General features: G+C 42.7%; 1 protein-coding gene across 1 annotated transcript in view; it reads right to left on the bottom strand.

Annotated features, from left to right (window-relative positions):
* The window catches only part of si:ch211-186j3.6 (neural-cadherin), a 445,044-nt gene that overhangs the window by 88,825 nt on the left and 337,018 nt on the right, over positions 1–19,201 (bottom strand). Inside the window, exons 28-29 of the mRNA XM_023953704.2 lie at positions 4,801–4,928; positions 1,324–1,451 (exon numbers count right to left, since the gene is read on the bottom strand). Of these exons, the coding sequence (XP_023809472.1) occupies positions 1,324–1,451; positions 4,801–4,928 (256 nt within the window). The remainder of the gene's footprint in view (positions 1–1,323; positions 1,452–4,800; positions 4,929–19,201) is intronic.

Raw genomic sequence — 19,201 nt, 5'->3', positions numbered from 1 at the left:
AAGGATAATGGCCGACAAAGAAGCCTGGACCGCAGGACGGTTGCTTCCGCGACGTGCATTAAGTAAGGGTCAACGGGAGACGAAGTGTGCATAATCAGAAATGTACGCACGCCGTGGACGTGTGTTAATTTTTGATGATGCATACTTCGGAGGCGATTATCCCACTCATACTTACAAAAGAAACAAATGTTCAATCAAATTTTTTTTCTTCTTTATTCAGTTAAAATCGCTTTTTCACAAAAAGCGGGGCATTTGATACGTGGTGCGGCACGTCGTCATGGAAACCGGCACAGACCTCGACTGCGGCGATAAGAGGGTTGATAAAGCATCAGCATAGAGAGAAAGTCCACCTCTAACCGCTTGTTTTTGTCCAAATGATGAAGCTAAAGTTCGTTTGTAAAGAAGCCAGCGCAGTGATACCGAACATTTAAGCTGTGTGACCGAAACTTTCTTTTTTTAGTAAGTAAGTTTTAACACAAAGTGCTGGACAATAAAAACAATACAATACCATAAAAACACAGAAACAATCAATTAAATATGATGTAAAACAAAACTAAATAGAAGAAAATAAACGAAGAATAGAGATGACAATGAAACCAGTCAGCTAAAAGCAAAAATGAATGAATGAAAGTGACTTTAGTTGACTTTTAAAAGAATCAAACTTTAGGCATGGATTATCACTTTTATTTCCACACCCAGCAGTTTTACTGTCATTCACAATGCTTTCCAATTGCTTCAACTCACACATAAGAGATTTATTTTAGAGGACAACTGATTGGACTTTTAATGTCTTCCAACCATTTCTCATTAATCTGATACCAACTGAGAGTCAGTGCTGTGTTGTAATTTGTGCTTTAGTCTTAAAATGACAGGAGACCAGACCTGGCAACACAGAGAGTGGGTCAAAATCTAAGCAGCGTGCAGCCTCATGGATGGAGAAGCATGCACAGAGTTTAATCAGCCGTTTTATTAACTTTTCAGAGGAATCCAGCAGGTTATCAGCACCAAGCGCTGCGTTATCATTATCATTTTAGGAACAGAGCACAAGTTTGTAAGAAAAGACTGGAGAAAGAATGGCATCCGGTAATCTGTCTGCATCACTTCACACGGAAAATACAGAAATGAGGCGGACATAATTTCAAACTTTCTTTTAATGCACGCTCAAATGCTTTATCACGGCTCCGATAATTACAGATAGAATATTTAATCCATTTTATTTGTTATGTATGTGCAGGAAAGTTGAAGAGGGAAGAAAGAAAAACACCAAAATATACACCTATTTAAATGTTTCTTAAGGCAGGTAATGAAATATTGTGCGTTCACCTGTCTGCGTTGGGTGTGACTCCAGTCACCTCACAGGAAAAGTGGTCTTCGGTGGTTACCCAGCTCCCCAGGCCCTCTTTCTCTGCCACTGCTGCGCCTGCACAGCGATCCAGAGTGAGCTTCACTTCCTGATGGAACACAGAAACAGGAGCGTGATGTATGGAATTCATGCACCCGCAGCAAACACAGCCTCTTTGTCTCCACACGGTGATGAACGAAGCCCCTGCTGCTGTCGGGTGGTCGATTAGCTTCATCACCGTCGTGGGAGCAGATCGGACTCATTTCTCTTATTAATGCAAACAGTTCTACGGCCGCCTCCTCTGTCTCCTGCTGATACGCGCACAGCAAACAAGGCTGCACGCCACAAACAACCCAACATCTGTACAGACAACTGCCTCCAATCGGGTTAAATCGCAGCTTCATCTGCGGTCAGGGCTGATTTAAACAAAGAAATGGCTCTCTAATTGTTCCAGTGCGTTAAGGAGAATGTGGTCTGTGAGGTGAGCTGTCATCATCATGGTAATATATACTCACTTTTTGAAGCAAAACAGACATAAAGCTATTTATTTACAATTAACATCAAATAAAGGTCAAATTTGAGCTCAGTTTATACGTAGGAATAGATTTATGCCTCTAAACACTCATAATTTATAGATATTAGTTTAAGATGAAACAGTAAAATAACAACTCTAGTAAAATGCTAATAAAAACAAAGTTTGGTAGTCACATGAAGATATTTTAGGTTTTTATAGTTTGGTTTTACTCTTTAGTTGTTGGAAACGACCCTTTCTTATGCAGCTGTAACATGAATAGTCCCTTATAAAGTTCTAGATGCAAAACGATAATGCTCTGCTCAGGCTAAACGCAACTCGTGCTTCAAAATCACAGACAATTTTTGGACCACTTCCTTAAAACATGTTCATGGACTGTCTGACGATTGTGGGAGGAGCCACTGTCCAAGGTTTTTAACATCATCGCTACATGGAAGCATTGACTGTATTTCTCGTTTACAATGCACAGAAGTGACGGATGACATTGAAACATACGGTTTATTTATTTTTAGGAGCTTTACTAAAGTATCAGTGGGCACATGTCCATGTCTGGGTTCATGACACCATTCAGAGACTCTCCAGGTGTGTTGAGGTTTACTTTCTACTGCAGGAGCTGCGTCTGAATGACGGACGCTTTAAGCCATACTTCCGTTCCTCTGTGACCCAGTTTGACGACGCATTAGTCCGAGGAGGAAAAATTAAAAACAACAATAGGAGTGTTTTATTATTGTCTCCATAAAAATAGAAAACAAATATCAGTTTCAGGAGGAGGATGATTAGATTCTCCCCTCTATCTTGGTTTTGGGCTCCCCAGCTGATTGCATCATCAACACGTCACAGCCAAAGCTCAGTCCCCAGTTGATTCCCGTCATGCAAAGTTAAGATTCTTGAACTGTGGAAACATCACGCCGCCCAAAATGCGCTGCTGCCAGACCGCTGCGCCACGCCTGACGTCTGTACACTGCCTTGACACTGAAACCGGTCGCGACGCCGAGCAAATCGGTGTGAACGAAGTTTAAGAAAGATAACAGTTTTGTTAATTTATTTCTAATTGAGGTTGAGGCAGTGAGATGTAGAGAAAATAAAAGCATGAAACAAAAAGTATATATAAAAGTACATGGAGGTTTCAAATGGTACTGATTATTTGTGCAGAAAAGGAAACAAAAGTCCATTTAATTGTAAGTCACCACCGGTTTGACTTGGTACAAATGTTAATGAAAGAATTCATCTGTATTCATAAAGCACTTTACAACATAGCACCAGGGCGCCAAAATGCTTTACAATTAAAAGACTGTTTTTTTTTTAGTTGAGCAAATTAAGAACAAAACCTAAAGATAACAGCATAAAATGACAAAATACAGGAAAAAGTATAAAAGGCAGCAAACCATTTAATGAAACGAGTAAAAGAAAAAAAGATGCCACGGAGTTCTGGGTTTTAAACGTCATTCTAAAAAAAGTCTTAAACTGTTTAGACGTGAGAGGAGGAATAATACTACATAGGTCACCCCTATGGGAAATGCAGGGTCACCCCAAATTATTTCATTGTTAAAGTCATTTAGTTGTGGTGTTTTGTGCGACCAGATTGCAACAACATCATGTAAATGTGTGTGTCTCCCTCCTCTAGGACAAAGGCAGCAGTCAGACTTTATGGTAAAGCCACAGCTTTGCTGAAAAGAGCTTCAAATGCACCACGGGGATGTCGGAGCAGCGGGCGGCTGACGCTCCGCGGCTTTCCGTTTTCAATCTCCGGGGAGGAGCGCTGTCCGTGCTGCTTTTCATCTTAAGCTGTCAAACAAACAGGTCGGATAAGCCGCTGCTGATTATCCCCAACAAATGCATAGATTCAGATCTGATTTAGAATAATCACACGGTGATGCAGAGTAATCCCTGCTGTAATAACCAGAGGCTCAGTGCATTCCGGCGTTCCTGGAAACCAGAACACTGCTGTTACGTTGAGAAAATGAGCTCGCTCCCCATTATTTCACCGAGAAGCCGCAGGAAAAGTGCAGGAGGTGTGTCTGGAAGGAGGATCATTTGACTGACAGACAACAAGCTGCATTATGACTCAGCCCCCCCCCCAAAAAAAAACAAAACAAATTTTCGATCCGTCGCATTCATGCAAAGTAATGCTCTGATGTCACAAACTCATGTATTTAAACTCATTGGCCGCATAAATTGTGTTACTTTTTGAGGCCTTCTAATGCTCAATGTTAATAATATTCAATTCCAGTGACTGTGGAGGAAAACGTCTGCCCCGGTTGTGTAAAGTCTGCTTAGTCTGAGATGTTTGTGGGAAAGTGGGCCGAGAGGAAGTCCACCCAGCTGCTCACAGCTGTCCAGAAAGTGGAGCTCCAAGCTGTCAACCCTACTGTACCTCAGAGTGGCCAGAAATAGGATAACACTAGCATGAGGAGGAGAAAAGTATCTAAAGATGCAGCTATAAATGACATGTTTGAGGTTTTAGCAGAAGTCTAGTTGAGAAGGGGGCTTAATTTGACTATAATTGATTTCATGGAAATCCTTTTTCAGAAAAGTAGGAGTATTACAATCATCCCATCGCAATTATCCTCATTCCTGATGCCCAGTGAATTATTTTCTTAATAAATCGCTGTAATCTTCCACATATGATTCACCGATGATAAAAAAAGCCTTTGCGTAACATAATGGCTCCAATTTAAAAGAATAAATTAGTCATTTATGTGAGGTCAGAAGGGAGGGAAAAAGGACAGCTTGAAAGCAAAGAATCTCTCTAGCAGCTGCCATTTCTGCAATGCAGAGGACAGTCCCATTTCTTTTATTTTGTAGCACAAATAAAGTTTTTGGCATCTTTTGACGTGATCTTCAGTTTGTTCTTTTTTTTATTTTTCGTGAAGTGAAAACTGCATCATGTGTAGACGCGACAGCATCTGCGTTTCACGGTTCTCACCTTGCTGTTGCTGCGGACGTCCAGCCGATGCCACCGCCTGTCTGCCACATTCACGTTGCCTGGCAACTGCAGCACCACGGTGCCGGAGCCGTGGTTGATTTTTAAGGTGGGGGTCCCATCAATTAGCTCTGGATGAGAAGAGAGTGGGGAAAATAAATTGAGAGTCGCTTTCTTTTTTAACACACACCTTTGTTTAGGAGTCTGGTCATCCAGACCCAACACTGCAACAGGCTGACCCTTCCTGTGTGAAAACCATCACTTCATAAAGAATATGACATATCCCAGACTTCTACACAAAACCAAATTTTCACTGTTGTTTTTTGCATATTAACTTTAATGAGGATTATTGGCTGGCAGTTGTGATGTGTTTTTTTGCTTCGTGGCGCTCACCAAACATCAGACAAAAGTTATTACATTCTATTTCCCGACTTACTCGAATGAGAAATTAAAAGTTAATGAAGTGGCTAAGAAAGCTTGTGTGCTTTCATCGTATGTTAGGAATTATGTGAATGCATGACTGTCGGCCGGCTCTGACGATCCATCAGCCCGCACGCCCAACTGTACAAGCTCATGCAGACACATAATGAGCAGAAATCCTCTTTGTCTTTGGAAACGGTGGAAAAATAGTGCCTGTCTTGTCTGCACAGTCGTGCATGTGAGTTACGTGAGCGTCAGTCTCAACCCTCTTTCATTTCCAGATAGGGAAGAGTCGAACTACCAACTGATCCGACACCGAATTCAAACCATTTGTGTGTAACACACTTCCAAAATCCAAGTCATGTTCAGCAGGGACCTCAGGGATGCCGATGAGTTTATTAGTTATGTGTCATTTCCATACAGAAGCTCTTTAAAGCCCCACTCCCACTATAGTTTGTTTTCCAGTGGTCTTGTAACTATGATTATATCCTTTTTAGGACATATTTTCTGCAGAGTGGCAGGAACTCTTTAGATATTCATCTCTAAGTTGTGGGCGGGACAATTTGTGTGGTATTTTTAGAAACCCCGCCCCCTTCTCCTCCTCGCAGGGAGCTTGTGGCCAACCAGAGTATTTTCAACGGCACAAATACAAATCTTTGTTTTCCCCGATTCACAGCAATCTGAATTAAAAAAAACAAAAATTGCAGAAATGCAATCTTGAGCTTCCTTTTCTAGATGTATGTCCTCCACTGTCAGAAAAAAAGCCATAGGAATATATTAAAAAACACCCAAAACAGAATTTTGTGGGTCTTAAAAGTTGGACTGAAACAGTTTTGATTGTGGTGACTCTGTAGATCACATGATGCTTTGCTCTTTGGAAATTGCTGGGATCTGGATGTCATGGGTTGGACACATAACCGAACACAACTGGTAGGTGTATATACAATGCATCTAATTGTTTATTGAATACAGTCATAATTATAAACTAATAATTTGCACTTTTAACATTTATGTACCTAAATACACTTTTTCAGTGACTTGAGAAAAAATCAGGCGCATTAGCAGCTACATGCACAGTTAGGAGTCTATTGAAGTCTAGGCGGAAATTAAAACGACAAATCTGCTAGTGGAGGGCGAGTCACACAGCCACTACGTACATTTTCAGTATATTGCTTGGATGGAAATTGGTCGTACGTGAATATACGTGGAAAAAGTGTGAAAAGTCGTACGTGAAATTTTCACAGATGTATCGCGAATGTACAACGTTAAAACCACAGAAGTATGACACGTAAATCAATCTAGAAGATGAATCATGCGTGATTATTGGATTATTGGCCACCCCTGTTTAGACCAAAATAACTTTTGCTTTCGTTTTGTTTGTTATCTAATGAACGACCTCAGTTACTTTGGAACTTGATATATTCAATCTGGTATCAGAACTTCAAAGTCGGCTTTGATTTAGGTGTAACAAACACTAAAATAAGACGAAAAAGTATTTATTTGTTTGCATAGTTACGGTATGCTACATCTGAACGATCCCACTAGAACCCTCCATAAAAACCTGATCATTGAGTTTGCACACACAAAACCATGATTGCATACACTAAGGTATCTTAGACTACTGAGCTTGAGTAGCGACTAACCGCCTTAGCGTCCGAGTGCGCCACTATAGTAGACAGCAGCAGTCCCACACTGCAGCCACTTGGAAATTTTGCTTTGTAATTGTGCTGTGAATTGAGGCCCAGAGTCAATCCTGCATCCCGTCTGTACGGCCCCTGTTGGATAAAATAATACAAACCTGTCCTCCCTGTTCATGTTCAATAGCTTATTGCTCCTAATTTTCCACCCAGCCACCCCGGAGTTGCCGTCCTCCACACCCACTGCCAGAAAATTAAAGACTCGTTTTGCACTTAAGCATTTGCTCCTAAGGTTTCATTTCCAAAACTCCCTGTTGGCTCCTTGCTGTTAAATTATGGCCTGAAAAATGGAGGTTTCAGTCGAGTTATAATTAAGACAGAAATGTTGAAAAAGTCCACAGTGAATTTCCCTAACCTCTACACTCGAGCATTCATTCTCAGTTTAAGTTGGAAGTCAGCCCAGGCAGAAAACCTCCGTCTTTTCTTGGGGCTCTTCTCTTGCTTTCGTCATCTCCCCCTTCGCTGCACACAGACAACATCGACTCTTTTATCTCCTCTCATCTTCTCACTTCATTCCCTTAACTTACCAAGAACAATCATCTGCAAATGTGAGCACCTATCCGTCTCTGAGCTTTTCTGACACATCAACAGGCTGGCATCACTCAGCACTCTCCTGCCTCCATAGGATATCACAGATAGGTTGGAGCCAGATGCTGCCAGTCCCTCGTGATATGATCAACAACAGGAGGTTTCTATTTGATTCTTTTTAGAAAACAAATGTGTGTATTTTTCAGGCTTTAATGATCACTTCCAAGTGGAAGATTTGAGCCAAATGTGTTCTGATAAGCAACATCTTGTGCAATTCCCAGAAGGGACATCGCCTGGAACTATTTCCTTTTCTGTAAGCAGGAAACATCTAATTAACTTTAATTCAGCCATAAAGGACAAACAATTGAGCAGAAGAAGACATGATATTCCAACAAGTTCTAGGTTCTTCTGTTCAGTGTTGCTCTTCAAAAATGGGATATTACTCATTTTTTCTGCCTTGTATTATCTTGATCTGCAAGCATTTTTCCTATCTTTAGCTGAAAACCAAACTTTTTGGCACCTAGACACACAACCTGTGTGTTTAAATGAAATATAGAACCGGAGAAAAGGTCCAAAGCAGAGCACTTCAGAAATCTTGAAAATTCAGCTTCTCCTTAGAAATGTGTAAATTATAAATGTGAGGTGGAATTGAACCGTTCTTTTTCTAAAAGCGATCAGGCATTCTTCAAGGAGACGAGGACACCCTTCAGATTCATAAAATGAGTAATGAATGATGTGATGGAGGAAAAAAAAGAGGATGTAGAAGTGATGAAGAGAGAAAAATCAGAAAATGCGGCGCAGAAAGAGGAGACGTGACGAACGGCTGAAGTGGAGTGAGCAGGAATTAGAAGTAGAGTGGGAAGAAGCTGATGAGAGATGACAGGCAGGAAGATAAACAGAGAGGAAAATGAATGACAAATCAACAATGCAGACAAAACCAAAGCGGATAAGAAAGCTGGAATTGGAGCTTGGAATATCAGCAACTTAAATCAATTATTACTAAAAAGTTTAAATACAGAGACAACGATTTAAAGCTACCAGATGTAGTTACCACTCTGATCAATTTCTCAATGAATAAAACTCTCTCCAAAATATACAAACTTTTATGTAATTTAGATAACAATATTTCACTTCCGACAACAAAATGGGATGCGGATTTGAGCATCAGCACAGATGAAAGTTTTTGGTCAGAACTTTGTCTAAACACCTTTAAAATGACAAAAAATCCAAATCTGCAGCTAATCCATTTCAAAACTCTTCACAGAATTTACTACACTGGACAGAGGATGTTCAAGATGGGTCTCAGTAACTCAGACATTTGTCAGCACTGTGACAGTAATCTACCCGACAATTACATGCATGCACTATGGTTCTGCACGCCTGTCCAGGCTCTCTGGCAGCAGGTATGTGCCGATCTATCAGTCTGGCTTAAGGTTTCAATCACAGCTTCACCGTCACTTTGTGTGCTTGGTGACATGAGTGCCATCGATGTAGAAGGAGGATTAGGCTCTATCATTTTCATAACTCTTTGCATTGCTAAAAAAACTATTTTAATAAATTGGAAAAGCAAAAAAAATATAAATATAAGTCAACACAGAAATCTGCTGCTTGATCATATCAGCTTGGAAAAAATGTCAGCCCAAAGTTCAAGTAACTTTGAAAGAACTCGGTCTCTCTGGTCTCCCATAGCTAACTCCGTGACTTAGGGGGTGGGGGGGGGCATGGTCGTCGCTGCTCCTTGCCCTTCTGCCGTGGGCCGGGGTGGGGGTCGGGGCCTCCGGTGCCTGGCCGGGGGTGGTGGGGGCTCCGTTGGTCGGGGGGTCGGGTCCGGCGCCTGGGTGGGGCGGCCTGGGGCGCTGCGTGGTCCTCTGGGCTTGGGTGTGGGGGTGCGTGGTGGGGGGGGTGGGGTGGTGGTCTGGCTTGGCTTGGGGGGGTGGTCCCTTTGCCTGTGCTGGGGGGGGTTGGCGGGGGGCGCTGCTCGGGGGGGGGGGCCCAGCGGCGCTGGATGGGCTTCCCGTCTACACCTGGGGCTGGGATCGGCCCTTCCCTGGCTCTGGGGCGGGACGGGACAACCCTCTTGGGGCCCCCGGTCGCTCTGGGTGTCATCCGCTTCGGCTGCGGGGTCTGGGGGTGGGGTGGGGTGGGGGTCTTGTCGGCCCTGTCCTGTGGGGGGGCATTCTGGGGGAGGGGGGGGGCCACTATTGGTACGGGGCAGGGGGGGTTGACGGGTCGGGGTCTCCGCTGAGGCCATCGGCGGTTTCCCCGGCCGGTTGGCTGCCTCGGTCCCGTCGAGGCCTGACCAGAGCTCTTCTAGGGCCGGCGTTTGGGGGTGGGGGCCTGGGCTTGCTCCGGGGGGGGCCGGCGCTTTCTGGCTCCCCTCTCTCTGTGTGGGGGTGGTGGTGCTGGGCCTGGGGTGTCTGCGCCTCCGGGGGTGGGGCCCCGGGGCTGGGTGGGCCTGGCCCCCTTGCTGGGGGGGGGGGGGCGGGGGACGGCTGTTTGACCACCGGGGGACAGTCTATCATCTGTCCCCAACTTACCCCCTTCCTCATATAACCTCATAATAGGGTGAGGGGGTGGGGGGCTTAGCCTGCGATGAGCCTTGGGGGGGGGGGGTTTACTAGGCAGTGACCCCCCTCCTGTGGTTGCCGTATGGAGTGGGCCCCCCCTCTTTCGGTTTTATTTGCACCTTAGACATGTAGGGCCCTTGGTAGGGGGGGTGCTTGGACATCACTGCCAGCAAGCAGCGGATGTCCTCCTAGCACCCTACCCGCCAATTTTAACCGCACCTTAGACATTTAGGGCCCCTTGGTGGGGAGGGTGAGGGGACGTCACTGTGAGTAATCAGGAGACGTCCCCTTAGTGCCCTACCCGCCAATTTTAACCGCACCCCCCTTAGTACACACACCCCTCCCCCCTCAATATATACATCCCAACATAAACACACACACATGCACACACACACTCTCTCAAACACACATACACGCACACACATTTTGCAAGGAAGGTGGGACCTAGGACCATCTGTCCCCTGCCTCTTCCCTGGTGGGGGGTACGGGCCCCTTTGCAACGGCGGCTGTGTCCCCGGGGTGCTGGCTTCCTGGGCCCGGCGGTGCTCTCTCCGCGCGGTGGGGGGGTTCACATTACATCTGAGCCGGGGGTGTTCGTGTCCCTGGGGGGTGGGTTCTGGTCCTTGCTCCTGAGTGCTGGGCCCCGCCAAATTTCCAACTGTGGCCGAGCCTGGTCGGGCCATATTTACAACACCCCTTGTGGGCCCTCTTTTTTCCCCGGGGTTCCCCCCTCCTGGGCGGGGGCGGCGGGCCCCTGCCTCGCTCCTCCCTGGACCAACCGTTGGCCGGGCGGATGGCTGCCTGGAGTGCGGAGTGGGTCTCCCTTGGGGGGTCCTGGCCCGTACCTGGGGTTGGGGCGGGGGGATGCCCGGAACTCCTGGGTGGTGGTGGGGTGCTCGTCTGGGGCTGTGGGCGTCCTTCTCCGGTGGGGCCCTGCGTTGGGTTCTCCCGGCGCGGCGGGGGGGCTGCTCTCCTGGTTGGGCTGGGGCGGCGCCCTCTTTCCCTCCGTGCCTCCCTGCTCTCTGGCTCTGGGGGCCTTGCGGCGGCCCTGCTGGCCCTGGCCTGGGTGGCGGGCTTGGTCGCCCGGGCGGCGGTTGTTCCCTGCCGGTTCCCGTGTGGTGTTGGGGGGAATCCGGCTGCCGCTGCTGGTGCGGTGGGGGTCTTGGGGTGGGGATGGCTGGGCACTCTCCCTCCTTCTTTTCACGTTCCACCATCCATTTTAGAAGAACATAAACACTCACCTGAGCACAGGTGTCAGCTCAACAGACTGAATGACTGAAATATTTCACACTAGTTGGTTTTAAGGCATAAGTATGCGTGTGAACACTATCTGTTTTGTGTACATGTCGACAGGTGGACATTTTTGCAACTAACAGGTGTGTTTATAACATTTGAGTGTGTGTGTGGACAGGCTCCGCCCTTTTTTTTTTTTTTCTTGTTTTTTTTTTACATTTGAACCTTACCATAATGATTAACAACCAGTAAACTTGTTGCTTTATGCTGCTTCATGGTCTTATCCCCCTTCCCCTCCTATTATCACCCCCTACCCCCCCTCTCTCTAACGTCCCTTTTTCTTCTTCCCCTCTTTCCTTTTCCGTCCGGTCCAACACCAAAGATTTTCAGACATGTTTGAAATTAATAAAGTTTGGCCTCAATTACAAAAGGGGTTTATTCAGACATACCTTTGGTTTGTCTGAAGATTAATAACCCCTCTTGTTAAAGTAAAATATGTCCAACCCAAGAGGCACTCAGCTCTCATCTGTCTGCCTAGCTGTTGGACAGGACAAGTTAAAAAAAAAAAAAAAAAAAAAAAAAGAAAGCTGGAAAGAAAAAAAAAACACCAGGAGAACGAGTGGAAAGCAGCTGAGGGGAAAAAGAATTTTATCAAAGGAGAGAAGACTTCCATGCTGCTAAAGATACAACACATCTACTATGTGACTAAAAAAAACCTCATTCCTGGTAAGATCCTCAAAGCGAAACCTGTGAACATTAAAAATGAAATGCTGCAGCTTCTCGTTTGTTACCTTTTATGTTGTTTTTTTAAACAGCGTTCCCATTGGTCTTTTAATCATGATTTTCTTTGATTGAACACAACCGCACACCCACACAAAGACACTTTCTACCAATAGAAACATCTGAAATCAGTGTGAATTCAACCACCTTAGTGTGAAGTTACTCAAATGCCTCTGAGTTCGGATAAGTCCCTTCAGCCTCCAGCACAGGGAGCTGGATGGTGACGGTCAGATCCGGTTATAAAAAATCCTTTTCATCTGCAGGTCGTGTCACACAGCCACTACGTAGAGTTTGCACGGAGGAAAATTGGTCATACGTGAATCTACGTGGAAAAAGGAGGGAAAAAAAAAAGGCTGAGGTTCTTTACGTGAAATTTTCCCAGATCTATCATGAATGAACCACGCTAAAACCATGTATAGACCACGCAAAGAACACGTAAATCAACGTAGAACACGAATCGTGCGTTTTTATTGCGCGGTTTATGTGCAGTTCAGTTGTGATTCGTGCATCAATTATGTAATTTGAACGTGATATATGCGCCGTATATGTGATGTAAAAGTTATACATCGGTGATACATGCGTGAAAAGTCCGTAGGACATACTTAGACGTATGTGGGAAGACACAAATTTGTGGATGCATTTAGAAAACAAATCACACAATTGCATAAGATGTACGTTTTAGTTGCATATGAACTACATAAAATATGCATAAACTGCGTTATTCTCAGCCGACAATAATATTTAAACAGCTCAAAACCGAATTTAAGTAAAGATCCGTCGGCCAAAACCCTCAACGGACATCTGCGCACATCGCCGAATGCAAGAAATGCTTGAATAACGTTTATCACGCATGCGTCATGAAAGACTGAAATTGCAAAAGCCAAAAAATACACGTGAAGTGGCTGTGTAACACGGCCTTTAGGGTTTAGAAGTCTAAACCCCCTTTTTGATTGTTTGCTTTTATCAGCAAAAAAAAAACATGACATAAAAACTAGCAAGAAAAAATGTTCTGAGTCTGTCCTGTGACAACAAAGGAAAAGTCACAACTAAAGTAACAAAACTATTTTGATATATGGTATTGAGATTAGTCATTCAAAATACAAACGTGCATCGAAATATACAGTAGCCTATGTAATTATTTCTTTGTATAGTTAGTTAATGAACAGAACTCCTATTTCTTTATGATGTCAAATAAAATGGTGTAAAAAAAAACGTTTTGGTTCATAAATATGCTTATGCGATCATTAAAGCAAAACCAAAACAATTATACATCAAAATCTTAATCAAAATGGACAAAATTTTAGACCAAAACTGGAGGTGATCCAGTTTTTCCTCCTTCAGCCAACCAATCAAAGACACAGGAAGAGATTTGATTGTTCCTGTTTGTTTTTTTAATGAAATATTAATGACTTGTTGTCCACGTCTTGTTTCTTTCTGCTGTCTTTTGTGATTTGCAGTATTATGTCATGAAGGTTTAATGAAATAATTAAAAATGTAGGCCATATTAATAACAGGCAGCACCCACGTATACATAGGAATACCTATATGGCAAGAAATCACATGAATGTCAATGCTGAACAGTACATTAGAAAAGGAGATAAAAAAAAAACGTATTCTGATAGTTTTTGCATTATTAATATTCAATATTCTATTTCTCCTTTTTGTAGCTGATACTTAAAAACATGCAAAAATAATGGGGCGAGGAAAGGAGAATCTGAGCGCGATCTTCAGACGAGGCTTCACGCCTCTCAAACGCTCTGCAGCTTCACGATCGGGACAAGACTTTGCTCTTAAAGGCCTCATCCACGCGACCGTTCTCGCTCTCTGCTGCTCATATGTAATTCATCACTTCCTCCTCTGAGGAAGACAAGAGCCCGAGAGGGCGTTAAAGAGCGTGCTTTGTCTACAGCGCCGCTCTCAACTCCAACTGAGTTGGGAGCTTTTAAATAGAAAAAATGTCCGTCTCCTCTGACAGCCTGAGGGAACGCAGGAGTCAAACCGAGAGCATGCAGGCTGCATAAACAGCATTACAAATCACACTGCTGCACCATCACACGCTCACAAACACTGCGTCTGTGGACACTAAAGCCCACAGAAGTCAGTCTGAGCACAAATCAGCAGGCGAAGCAGCAAGTTTACAGCACAAAGCTTCCTGTACAAACGATCTGTCAGATAGCTTTCCAGCCCTGCAGACCGAGCTTCCGGGATCTCTGCATTTCCAAAGTAGCTCCAGCACCGTGCTGGTGGTGTGTGTGTGTGTGTGTGTGTGTGTGTGTGGAAGCTGAAGGTAAAGCCAAAGCAAATCTATGTATTTCTGTGAGCTGCAGTTTTCTATAGTCTTTATCTTTTATGATGCATTCAGCTTTCAAAATTATATTTGTATGCCGGCTTCACATGAAATAATACGCAGCTGTGTTTGGAGGATAAAATAATCTTCCAGGTTTAACAGAAAGCCATTACCTGACTCTCACACAGAAGCTTTTTTGTGTTCCCACAAATGTGATTTCCTGATGATCTTCATTTATTAATAGAAAACCACATCCTGCTGCCGATTAACAGAATTTGCATCTAGATGTCAAGAGTTTACTTAAATCCAGATTGATCATAAAAATATACTCTGCATGCTCTTACAGCCCCACTTCAACGAAAAGGGTGCTTGTGGTGTTTTTAACATGTTCTTGTGACTTTTTTTTGATGATGGAGGACATATATCAAGAAAAATACGGCTAAAATTTGATTTCTGGGAATTTCTTTATTCCAATTATTGTGAATCCGAAGCAGATGAAAAAGTGCGGCTTAAAAAAGATCGTATTTGTTTCGTAGAAAATATGCTGAGTGGGGCACGAGCCCCCTGCTCCGCCTCTAACCTTATGTTAGGTTGGGGGTGTGAGGGGCTGTAAGCCAGCAGGAGAGCGCTCAAACCATCATGTCCAAAGTCCGGCCCGTAGGCCAAATGCGGCCTGCATTCAAATTTTTACCGGCCCGTTGGTTTCATGAAATCAATAATATTCAACCTCCAATACTTGACAAAAAACTACCTTTAGGATGTCTTGATTGGTTAAATTCCATTGTTGGCCGCTGTAAACTGTGACAATGTCGCTGGATTCCTCGATGACTCTTTGTAGTACATTTTTTTAAAATGTTGAGAGTAAAAAAAATAAAGTTTCTGTATGTCTTGTTCTGGTCTCGAAACACAAAATTCTCAGTAATTTGGTAAAAATGTACTTAGATGCATTTCTGTTCTGTGTGGAGAAATGAAAGTATCCCATTGCAAAAAAAAAAAAATTGTCAAATAATGCATTTGCATTTATTGTTTTAAGGGTTTTAAGAATGAAGGCCGATTGGTTGGCCCTCACACATTTTCACCTCACCAAATCTGGCGCTCTTTGCAAAAAGTTTGGACACCCCTGATGTAAACAGAGCGCTCTCAGTTATGGGTGACAGGAAGAGTGGGCGGGGTTCTCACTGTAACTGCCTCTCATTCATCAGTAGGAATCTCTATTGTGTTTTATATGCTGTTTATACCATGGTCCGGGTGAATACTCAATTCTGATTGGCTGCTGGGTGTGGCTTAAAAAGTGATAACTGGGGGGTATTCCAGGAAGCATGTTTAAACTACGCTGACTTTAACCCTGAACTCTGGCTGAAATCCGCCTGAACTTGCTCACCCTGGGTATGTCAGTTCCAAGAGACCAGATATGAGTTAGCGTAACTACGCTCGACTTGGTAACCCTGGGTTAATGCACGTGCACAGCAGGTACATAAAGACATTCTCAATGGATCGCCGATTTCCGGAGTCACCATGGAAACCCGTGGTGAAAAAAGAGAGCGCTATACTTCAGTGAGACGGAGTCTGAGATTTTAATGACGGCGTATGAAGATTATACGTCCATCAAAAAAGTAACACGGCTGCATCATCAGGAAAAGAAATAATTTCCGCTTTAAGAAAAAGAACGGACAAAGTAAACGGAAGAGTTTCTATCTCATTTCTATTTTCATTGTGACACATATTTATATAACCTATCCAACTTAAATGAATGACTTCAATTGGTAACAAGTAATTGATCCAACTCAATAATTGTTTATAAAAATCAAATTTACATATTATCTTACTAAATGTCAGATTAATCCAATTCAATTAAATTTTTTTCCATATTATTTTATTGTACTTCTTGAACTCTCTAAGTTTGAGCTTGCAGATTTACTAATTTTTATAACATTAAGTGAATGATTCAAAGGGGATTTACAATATGAAAAACATATTCATCTATCATTACCCTGACTTCAACTTCTATTCTTGCAATTCAGTGCACTGCTAGGGGTGCTAAATAAACTCAGAATCCTATCCCTCCCTCTCACTCATGGTGCAGAAAGAATTAAACATAAAAGGTTAAAATAACTAGACAATAAAGTAAAACAGCTAAACAACTAAACACATTTGGTCAAAACCCCACACTTAAACCCAAATCCATCCAGCCAGGCAAAATAAATGGTATCCCACAATTCCTTGCGCTGCCGATCTAACAGCAGCACCAAAGTTACACCTACTTAATTGAATTAATTTGAATGAAAGTAAAATAACTGTCTGATAACTACGTGTTATTTTTAAGTTGACTAAACTCCAAAAAATGATTTTTCTCTTAACTGAAGCAAATAATTTAAGTTAGATCAAAGTAAAAAAGTTTATCTTTCCAACATCCATATGTGGTCTTATCACCCTCTCACGGTGGAAAAAGTATTATCTGAGGTTCTTCATCCACTAAATCATCTTCAAATGGACACGCCATGCTGCTTCACCTCTCTGAAAACAAACTAACCTTCAACTAAACCTGCTTCAGACCAGGTTATGTTCAGAGCATGAGTTGCTATGGCAACTTGACCTACCCTGAAACATACCTCCATTTTTGGAACCAAAAGCTGAGGTTATCAACTTCCTTAGCCTCAAACTTACCGTGGTAACTAGCATAACCTGCTTTTTGGAATATTGTCTGACTGATAGCTGTGGGTACGGATATTCCTACGTAGCTACAGAGAGATGCTTCAGGAAATCCCTAGCTAAAAGTGTAGCTTTAATAGCAAAGCATTGTGGGAACAATGCTCTGTGTTGTGCTCTCTCTCTCTGCCACACAGTTTATCTGAGTCTCCCAGCAGCTGGTGAAGAACAGACTAAAGGAACAGGAATTCACTTGGCCGCGCCCTTCAATAAGCAACATTTCTGCAAAAGAGATGGTACGGAGAAGCTGGTTTTATATTTGTTTTGTGTTGTGGATTCATGCTGAGTCACTTTGAGCAATCGAAACTCAACAAAGGTTATCATGAAGCTGACCTAATAGCTTCACATCCTGTGAGTTACTTAACAGAGATCGGATTGGAGGTTAAACATGGAGTTATGTTTATTTCAAAAACAGTCAGCAGTTTTTAAAATAAATAAGTAAACTTTGCATCTGCAAGCAAAAATCTTTCAAGTGCAGAATAACACTTTGCTTTTGCAAACCTAATTTGTTTTTGTGCAAAAAAGAAACAAAAAGATAATTAGGTCATGTTTGAAAAAGAATATTTACAGTAGTAAAAAGGTTTTGGATACTTTCCAAAATTTCTTTAGAAACATGTTTTTAAGTTCTCATAAAAACATAGACACAAATTGTGTTTATTTTTTGTTTAAATTATTAAAAAAAAATCTAAGTTTTTAATCATCATAATTCATAAATAGTCATCGTAAAACATTCATATTCATCAGTTTTACTTCAGCAAATCAGTGACGTCCTATTTGGGGTAAAAAAAAAAGTATTGAGCATAAATTTCAACTGCAATTGTCCAACAGTCTTTTAGGAGTTAGAGACTTTTGAGGAAATTCTGACACGACAAATGTCATAGAAAATCTGTACAGATTAACCAATCAACATCTTCCTCCTGTCAGCAGCCAATCAGCATGCAGCCTTTCAAATCCAAACAGTCTGATTTCCTTTTGTCTGTGAATATAATCCTATTTCTAAAACATGGGATTACATGGAAGGAACATGCCATACAGACCCCCTTGTTACTAAAAATTATGCTAATGTCAGAAGATACGAGACCATGGCTTTATTTTATATATTATGCTTTTAATTTGACACTGTATGATCACATTTCCTCATGTCATTTTGTTCTATTCTAAAGAATTAACGTTTCTGCGCTTGCAAAGAACCATATTTTATTTACTATTATTTTATCATTTTACACAAAGACAGACTGGTGTTGCACATTTATCTATATGTTTTTTTGTTGTTTTTTTACAGATGCATACATTTTGTTTGCAGATGTAAAATGTTTTTACAGGTGTAGACATCATTTTATAAATGAAAAATGTATTTTCATAAATATCAAATTAACCGACTAAAGTGGACTTGTGGGCATTTTGGGTTCAGATGTAAGCAGGCTATGGCAGAAATATCTTCTAGCTTGGATTTTGTAGCATAATCCATTTTTTTTTTTGGGAAAAGGTCTATGCAAATTCTTGCCCAGCACCACTTTTTTTTTTTTTTGCCTGAACAGGAGCTCCGCTTGGCACAAACTGAAAACTGCATGAATACGGGCTTCCCAAGTTTAAAACGTTCTAATGGAAATGTGAGGCTTCACACGCTTGTGAAGCTAAGTGGATTTTAAATTCAACGTTCTGGCAGTTCCTACGACACAAAGAGGTTGGTTTGGGTTTGAGCTGTGGAATATTTCCTGCTGCAAGCGGCTGAAAAGTGAACGCGGTTGGCTGGTTGTGTTCAGTGTGCGCGCGAGTGAATGCCTTACACCTTCTCCGTCCTACACAGCCGGGCTGGCTTGGCACAGCTGCCCTCTGGCAGGAGAAAGGAAGGATGAGTGGGAAGCTTTGGAACAGCAAAGCAGCTCCTCCATCACAGGCTGAAGGTGTGTGTGTGCAGGAAAATCTATGCATGCGAGTGACTGAAAAGTCAGTGATGAAAGAGGTCAGACGCCACGGGCAGCATCGCCCCACAAGAGATTTCTAACATGGACTGCTGTGGCCGCTTAAGGGCAGAAGACTCTTGGGGTAAACATGTACAGTTACACGATATTAACAGAAATTGGATCTATTTGAAGTCATCCTATATTGCATTCTGTCCTTAGCGTTTATCATGGAACTCAAATAAGCGTGTTTGAAATCAACAACCAACATCCCTCCCAACAACA

Source organism: Oryzias latipes, chromosome 3 (assembly GCF_053564925.1).
Source record: "Oryzias latipes strain Hd-rR chromosome 3, Olatipes_Hd-rR_3.1".
Taxonomy (NCBI): Eukaryota; Metazoa; Chordata; class Actinopteri; order Beloniformes; family Adrianichthyidae; genus Oryzias; species Oryzias latipes.
This window is presented reverse-complemented; position numbering and strand designations above follow the sequence as displayed.